The 8984-nt window shown below is 42.4% G+C and overlaps 1 protein-coding gene across 1 annotated transcript; it reads right to left on the minus strand.

Annotated features, from left to right (window-relative positions):
- Positions 1-8759, minus strand: LOC139837927 (uncharacterized). The gene is made up of 2 exons (XM_071827246.1): positions 8559-8759; positions 1-381 (listed from the first exon to the last, which is right to left on the minus strand). Exons 1-2 carry the CDS (start codon positions 8757-8759, stop codon positions 1-3), a joined length of 582 nt encoding a protein of 193 aa, XP_071683347.1.
- Positions 8760-8984: the final 225 nt, after the last annotated feature.

The raw sequence follows: 8984 nt of genomic DNA on the forward strand, positions 1-8984 counted from the left end.
TCAAATCTTGGCCATCCTATAGATGTCCTTTTCGCCTTCCTTTGTGCCTAACCGCTGGTAGAGGTCCTCATACGCCTGACCCCTTGCGTCACTCCTATCCAGGTACATGTGTTTGATACAATCCTTCTTATCATTAATAGCCTTCTGGACATCAGTGTTCCACCACCAGGTATCCCTAACTTCGCTTCTACTTCCCCTGGACACTCCAAACTCCTTTGAGGCCACCTTACGAATACATGTCGCCATCTTCATCCACACATTGTCCGCATCACCTCCTTCCTCCCAAGGGCCCTCCTTGATGACCCTCTCCTTGAACGTCTGGGCTACCTCCCCCTTGAGCTTCCACCACTTTGTTCTAGCGACTTTCGCACACTTATCCCGCTGGACACGAAGTCGAAAGCGGAAGTTAGCCACCACAAGCTTATGCTAATGGACAACACTCTCTCCAGGTATCACCTTACAATCTAAGCACTGATGTCTACGGGTGCTTCTATTCTTGTAGACAGTGTTGGGCCTCCAAGAGCAGAGGTTTGTAGAACAGCAGAAAGTTTCCCTTAAGTGGATCACCCGAGGTTTATCGAACTCAGGGAGGAAGAGGTCAAAGATATCCCTCTCAAGCAACCATGCAATCACGATACAAGAAGTCTCTTGTGTCCCCAACACACCTAATACACTTGTCAGATGTATAGGTGCACTAGTTCGGCGAAGAGATAGTGAAATACAAGTGGTATGAATGAATATGAGCAGTAGTAACGGCGCCAGAAAAGTGCTTGCTGGCGTGCAGTTGATGGTGGTAATATTGCAGGAAGTAAAGATGCAGTAAAACAGTAAAAAAGCGGTGTTTGCAGTATTGGAAACAAGGCCTAGGAATTATACTTTCACTAGTGGACACTCTCAACATTGATCACATAACAGAATAAATAGATAAATGCTATACTCTACACTCTCTTGTTGGATGATGAACACCACTAATTGTGTAGGATTACACGAACCCTCAATGCCGGAGTTAACAAGCTCCACAATATTCGATATTCATGTTTAAATAACCTTAGAGTGCACGATAGATCAACACAACCAAACCAAGTACTAACATAGCATGCACACTGTCACCATCACACTATGAAGGAGGCATAGATCACATCAATACTATCATAGCAATAGTTAACTTCATAATCTACAAGAGATCACAATCATAACCTACGCCAAGTACTACATGATGCACACACTGTCACCATTACACCGTGCAGGAGGAATAGACTACTTTAATAACATCACTAGAGTAGCACATAGATGAATAGTGATACAAAACACATTGCAATCATAAAGGGATATAAATAAGCACTTCACTATGCTATTCATAACAGTGAATAAGTATTCTGTGAAATATAGCCTAAGAGACCCACACGGTGCACACACTGTCACCTTTACACACGTGGGACAAGGAGTCTCCGGAGATCACATAAGTAAAATCCACTTGACTAGCATAATGACATCTAGATTACAAGCATCATCATATGAATCTCAATTATGTAAGGCAGCTCATGAGATTATTGTATTGAAGTACATAGGAGAGAGATTAACCACATAGCTACCGGTACAGCCCTTAGCCTCGAGGATGAACTACTCCCTCCTCATGGGAGACAGCAGCGTTGATGAAGATGGCGGTGGTGTCGATGGAGAAGCCTTCCGGGGGCACTTCCCCGTCCCGGCGGCGTGCCGGAACAGAGACTCCTGTCCCCCAGATCTTGGCTTCGTGATGGCGGCGGCTCTGGAAGGTTTCTCGTACCGTGGCTTTTCCCGTATCGAAGATTTAGGTCAGGGACCTTTAAATAGGCGAAGAGGCGGAGTTGGAGGGCTGACGGGGTGGTGACACAATAGGGGGGCGCGGCCCAGGCCCTGGCCGCGCCGCCCTAGCGTCTGGTGGCCCTGTGGCCCCCCTCTGGTGGCTCTCGGGTGTTCTGGAAGCTTCGTGGAAAAATAGGATGTTGGGCATTGATTTCGTCCGATTCCGAGAATATTTCCTTACTAGGATTTCTGAAACCAAAAACAGCAGAAAACAGCAACTGGCCCTTTGGCATCTCGTCAATAGGTTAGTTCCGGAAAATGCATAAAAACGATGTAAAGTGTGAACAAAACATGTAGGTAATGTCATAAAACTAGCATGGAACATAAGAAATTATAGATACGTTTGAGACGTATCAAGCACGCACTCCTGTCTTCTCTCCTTGAGAGGATGAAGTCAATATGGCTACTATATATTGTAGCCACTACTAAAAGTCACTAGATGTGATTCTCTCTTTTTAAAGAGGGTGTTAGCTACGATCATGTCGTACGCTAAAGCAAAGCTTAGGACATCGTCCCCTTCTTGATTCCTGATGCCATAGCCAAAGCCTCCATGCACCCCTTCAAAACCTATGTTAGATGTACCCCTAACCAAGTCCTCTAGGCCTTCCCGGAACTCCCTCTTGGTGTTCTCATTGTGGCATATTTGCGGGGCATAAGAGCTAGTAACATTGATAACTAAGTCCCCAACTACCAGCTTGACCAGGATAATCCGGTCCCCACATCTCTTGACGTCTACCACTCCAGATTTGAGGCTCTTGTTGATCAAGATGCCTACTCCATTTCTGTTTGGAGCCGTTCTCGTATACCACAGCTTGAAGTCGTTATCCTCTACTTCCTTTCGCCTTCTGTCCCCTCCACTTGGTCTCCCGAAGCTTACCTGTCAGGGACCCTACATTCCAGCTACCTAAGCGAAACCTCCTAGGCTCGGCTAGCTTCCTTACCCTTCGCACTCGTCGAGTCAAATGCGAAGACCCTTGCTCATTTTCCACTACACCCGGGCGCCGATGTAGCGTGCCACTAAGGATGCGATGACCCGATCCTTGCTCACTTGCCACCGTATCCAGATCAAGATACGGCGTGCACCAAGGGGGTGACGACCCGACCCTTGCCCATTTGACACCACACCCGGGTTCCGATATGGCGCGTCGCTAAGAGGGTTACGCCCCAACAAAAATCTATTGCGTTTCATCTCCATAAGAGTGGCTGGGTTTTTTTTACGTTGGCTCGCCAAGCCTATCACAACCCTTCTCCTTTAACTGGGCTTGGGACCGGCTATGTTGGGACAACATAGGCAGAATTATTAATTGACAGTAGCAAAAAGTAAACTTCTCGCATCGCATTTGATTGAATCATGAGAAAGGCTTTTGAGACCTTTTGATTCGTTCAATTATTGACTATTAATTTCATCATACTTGTATTGCAAAATCAAATAATGGGAGGATGACATATCCTTCCACTCCTTTAACATTCAAACTCTCATAGAGGACACATCGATGAGTAAGTAGCTAGTATTTTTTGGTTGACCATAAAATGGAGTGGCAAGGTTTAGGTGTTCGCTTCTTAGATTAAACACCTTATGAGTGGAAGGGGCGTGTCCCTTTTTAGCATAAAAGTATAAGACAACAAGCACTTCTTAGTTTTAGCCCTTTCTGTCTTCAAAGCAGCCAACTCATTAGGTTCTATCTCTTCTCCTTATTTCTTTGCTTCTTTTTTTCTTTCTTTTTCCACTCTCTTAGTTTTTGACTGAGGATGCTCTTTGCTGAAACTTTCACCATGATTAGGCGTGGCTTCTTGTTAGAGGCCCAGTGCTCTTCTCTCATGAGTACCGCAATGAGGTACCTCCATGCTGCTTGTACAAAGGACAAAATAAGATACTCCCTCCGATTCATATTAATTGACTTTAATAAGGATGTATCTAGAACTAAAATGTTCTAGATACATCCATATTAGAGTCAATTAATATGAACCGGAGGGAGTATTTATCTCTACTATAGGTCATCCATACCGGGACAACATGAACAACATACGGTGAGGATCCTCTCTAACTCTCTCTCACTTTTTTCTCTGACTCTTTTTTCTTTCCTTCTTTTTTATTCTCTTTTTTTTTCCTTTTTCTAGGAGGTGGCTAAATGGTTCAAGGCTAAAGAGAAAAAATGGTTGGTCAACCAAATATACTATCAACCAACTTATATATACTTCAACGATGAATTCTGCCATTGAAAGGGCTGGACCGTCATACAGACATCAACCTTCATATTTTAAAGACACATAAGAATATAATTCATCATTGAATATGTGCCAAGTCTGCAATAACAAGTATAATGGGATGTATAGACTTTTACTCAAAACCACTATCTCTCAATCAAGTATGGATAGCCTTCCTCAATAATATCTCATTTGCATCATAAATAGAGCGGAGAACACAAAGATAGTAGACATCTAATAGCACTTTCCCAAGTATTGATGAAACTGTGCACAAGTATTTTCTATCGTTAAATTTCATATATGAATATAGAAAAGGTGGCATACCTATTTTATCGATCCCCACATACAGTTTCATCATTGTTGTTCTTCCTCTCCCAACTGGAACTACACAACAACATATAGAATTAAGAAATTTAAACTTGGTTCACTCAAATCATCTCATTCTTAAAGTAGCAACCTTAAATATATGATTTCAATAAGATGTTTCATGTGGCTGGGATCCATATAGTAGTATAGAATTCATTTTGGACCAATAGCAAGTTCGACTAGCTACTTTTAGTGATGAAAAATAAAATCTGCCAACAAATTCCAGCAAATGTGCGTCTCTTTCTATCCCTACTTAAGTATCCCATGATATTTTGCCAATTTTTGTGAGCGTATGGGATGAAAAGTTAGTGATGCCAAAATTTCAGCCCAATCGGAGTTACAGGCTAGGAATTAAAAATAAAACGGTGAACAACATCATGCAGATTTCGTTACTTCCTTTTCATTGTTGTACTAAAACAAAATTCTTTTTTTTGGGGTTTTTGTAACTAAATGTAGCAACACAAATAGATTCTGGGTCTTCCAAATTGCAAAATAAAAATAACTATAATGCATGCAAATAAAATTGAAAACTAACATGCCGGCCAGCCCTATTGGGCCTAACCTAGTTTGACTCAGATAGGCCCAAGTCAAACAAACACTAATTTAAACCCTAATGGCCCACCACATGACCTGCCTACATTATTATTTCCTAATAACAATACTATGATAAAATACTGGTACAACCTTAGACTTAATCATCATATAAATGGTTGTCCTAGTGTACCAGGCCTGGATATCCATATCACCCACCCTCTGTGGGCGCGCCACCAGGGGTCGTTTTGCCCTCAGTCGCCATCTCGCCTCCCCCCTTCGTGTGGTGCCATATACCCTAAAAACCTTATCCCCTGAAAAGAGAGGATGTTTTCACGAAACAGAGTGCCGCTGAGACCATGATCTTTGTTTCGGGGGTCAGATTGATCCTGCTCTCCACCCCGGAGAGAGGGATTTCGAGGGCTTCTTCATCATCACCACCACCGACATCATCACTAACCATCATGGACTCACTCTCCATCACCATGAGTGAGTAGTTCTCTATAGGCTTAAGAGGTGGATGGGTTTTGGATGATATTGATCATGTAATCATTCATATTTGAGGTGTTTGTCTTGAAGATATTTATGTATGAGCGTTGGTACACCTTTGCTATGTTTAATGCTTGTTACTAGGGCCGAGTGACATGATTTCAGTACTGAAACTATATTGCTTTAGCATATATATGAGGTTGGTATCTATTTGCAAGGTGTATTACTTATTATTATGTTGAACCTGTGAATGCCTAAGGTGACAGATAGGTAAAAACAAGAAGAATATGTAATGGTTCGAGGATTATGTGTGTTCGTGAATCTTAATGCTTTGTTCCGGTCTAATCGAAAGGGTAGACATTAATTACTTGTAGTTCCAAGTTGGCCCTGGTACAATGGGCAAGCAGGACAAAAAATATGTTATGCAAATTCTCTTAGTTCGTACGCATAACTACATTTGGATCACACACCTACACACAACTGAATTAGAGTTTAATGCTATGTTAGTTGGATTACATTATATGATCAATAGCATCCATACATTACCCCATTTCTGCCTCATGCATACACTTTTGGCCACTAAAAGTTACATACTACTACTTTCGGTGAAAACTAGAAATCTAGTGCTTTTATTTAGTGTCTGCTTTTACTGCTTTGAATCAACAGCTATAAAATCACCAGTTTCTTTGTGAGTTTATTGATATACATTTGTGGTTGAGAGTGACATCTCAATTGCTAAAGTCTTATTGGCATTCTTGTGTTCCCCTTGAATTAAACTATAAATTTGTGTAATACTTTCCATCGAAGATATCAGTGATCCCCTATACTTGTGAGTATCAAGACATTTTCTGGCGTCGTTGCCGGATAGCCTAGCTTTATTGGTAAGAAAAATTGTTATCATTTATTTTCTACACTTATTTATTTCTCATCATGGGAAAGGATAAGGAACCTGCTAAGAAGGTTATTATGCCATCCACTACAAGGAAAGGTACGAATTTGCCTTCTAGACCACATTTTTTTGCCTCAGGCTGCTACTACTCCTGCTACTAAAACTAAATCTATTGTTCAAACAAGTTCACCATTATCTATTATGTCAACTAGTAATGAAAAAGATTTATTTTATGTTGACAAGGATAAAGAGGGTGCGCCTGATTTATCTAAGTTTATGTTTGATAAACATATGGAATCTAAATTTGAAGATGATGAACTTTATAATAAAAATGATAGTTCTCTGAGTCCAAAAATATTAAATCATAAAGAAGATGGTATCTTTACTGAAACTTTTATGAATGTTGAGCTAGATGATTTGGATGTATTTGAAGCTAGTTTGGGTTTTTTCTTAGATGATTTATTTCCTCATTCTAGAAAAACTGAAGCACATGTGATATACATTAAATATAAAGACTCTGAATTTAATGTTGAGCCTGAGAAAATAGAGAAAGACGAAGCTATTAAGTTTCATGGTATAGAGGGTGAACTTCCTTTGGAGCACTTAATAAACCTGTTAGCTAGCAAAATGTGTTTGGTAATACTGAGATCCAAAAGCACCATTGCTTCTTGAAATTGTTTCCTTTCTCTTTGGGAGGAGAAGCAAAGGATTGGTATAATTCTTTAGCACCTAAGTCTATTACTAGTAAGGAAGCATGCATCTATTTGTTTTGTAATAAATATTTCCATGCTAGTAAAATACATACTACGGTTGAAGAAATTAGTCACTTCGCTCAAGGTAAGGAAGAAGGCATTCCTCAAGCTTGGGGAGATATAGTGCCCTTGAGAGGAAATGTCCAGCTCATAGTTTAAAGGATAAAAAATTAGTTGATATATTTTATAATGGGCTAACTGAAGGATCTAGATCTTATCTAGATAGTATTGCAGGTAATACTTTTAGGGACATGATTGTCGTCGTGGTGAACAGACAGATGCCATAGGATGGCTTAGATTGGGGCCGAATGGACGCTAGAGGATTCGGGGGAGGGTTTGCGATCTGATGGGACGAACTTCCGGATGCTTTCCTCAAGAACACAACCAGAGGCCGGTATACAAGAAGAGAGACAAGAGGAAGAACTCTGTACTAGATCGCTAGCTTCATTGATCTCAACATGGTTACAAGTTCGATTGCCTAATCCTTCCTGTGGTCTCGCGCCTGTAAGAGGCAGTACCCCCTCTCCTTATATAGGGGAGAGGGTGGCTTACAGAACAAGGAACCCTAATGGCATCTTTGACTGGACAAACTACTTTACAAAGCTACTTTAATCATGGATGACGCTGGGTCCTCTTTAATCAGGCACGCTGACGTCCTCCGGCTTCTTTCAGCGTCATCTCTCTCTTTGGCGCCAGGGCTCTGATTAAAGCCACTTTGCTTAGCTCATCCTTGTCTTCTTGCTCTGAAGAGAATCTTTGACCAGTCTTGCCGACGTGCTACAGTGACCCTGGTACCGGTTTTCCGGTACCTTTGCCTGTTATGCCGGTATCTTTTTACCGGTATCTTTTTACCGGTATCTTTGATCCGGTATCTTTGATATCACCGGTTGCCTTTACTCCGGTATACCCCTCATGGTATACCGGATTGTTTCATCCAACACTGTTGAACTCAGCCATCATAATCTGGTTTACTCTTCAATCCGGTATCTTATTCTTTTATCCGGTATCTTTGGTTAGAGACGACCATGTCCGGTATCAATATTAAACCGGTATCTTGATGGCTCATACCATCCGGTTTGGCATGCCTTTGGCATACCGGGGGTCATCCCCCCAACATTAGTCCCCGAAGCTGGTATAGTCCGGTGGATCCTACCCAACGGACCATGCCAGGTTCTATTTTCTCAAGGTACCGGTTTAAACCTTCCGGCGTCTAGTTGAAAACCTTCCGGCGTCTCTACCGAAACCATCTCATCACACCGAATTCAGCTTTGGTATACTTGCTCCGGTATCTTTGCTCCGGTATCTTTGCTCCGGTATCTTTGTCGTCAAAAACTTTCTCGGTGAAGTCGAGAATATGTGGGGAGCAGTGCCTGTCAGAGACATACGCCTTTGTTTCGACGCGTCATGCCAGGTTCCCATTCCAAACGTACCGGATTAATCCTTCCGGTTTCCATTTAAACTCATCCGGCTCCTTGCCGAACCCACTTAGCTGAACAACCATCATTGAACACCTCCGGCTTCTTTCTGTCGGTTCCTTGGTCTTCAATGCTTGTCTTGACGAAGTCCAGAATACCCCGAAACTTGTGCTCGTGAGAGACATGCGCCTTTGTGCACAGCGTGCCGGCGTCGGGCTTCAAATCCTTCGTCTCCCTCGCGCGATTAATGTGGCGCACCGGATCCATGTGACCCTTCCGGAACTCGGGCCGCCGGTTCCGGCTATGATGACAACGACTGTGTTGTGCTTGAGGTATTTACATCACTTGCGTTATCTTGTGCTTTCTTTGTGGCGCCGATTTCAGCCGACTGGTAACCCTCGGTGCTATAGCACGTGACTTCCATTGGTGCCAAAGTCGGGGATCCTCCGGCTTCCATAGTGCAGAAGGCTTCGGCTTTTGATGCCAGAAGCA

The sequence above is a fragment of the Lolium perenne genome, chromosome 3 (assembly GCF_019359855.2).
Source record: "Lolium perenne isolate Kyuss_39 chromosome 3, Kyuss_2.0, whole genome shotgun sequence".
NCBI classification, from domain to species: domain Eukaryota; kingdom Viridiplantae; phylum Streptophyta; class Magnoliopsida; order Poales; family Poaceae; genus Lolium; species Lolium perenne.

What these genes read in the sequence shown, in the direction of transcription:
- LOC139837927 (XM_071827246.1), bottom strand. Translation starts at nt 8,759, where the DNA reads ATGGATCCGGTGCGCCACATTAATCGCGCGAGGGAGACGAAGGATTTG. An exon ending in ATGGTTGTTCAGCTAAGTGG is followed by an intron (nt 382 to 8,558) that starts GTTCGGCAAGGA and finishes CTTCGTGTCCAG; the next exon opens with CGGGATAAGTGTGCGAAAGT.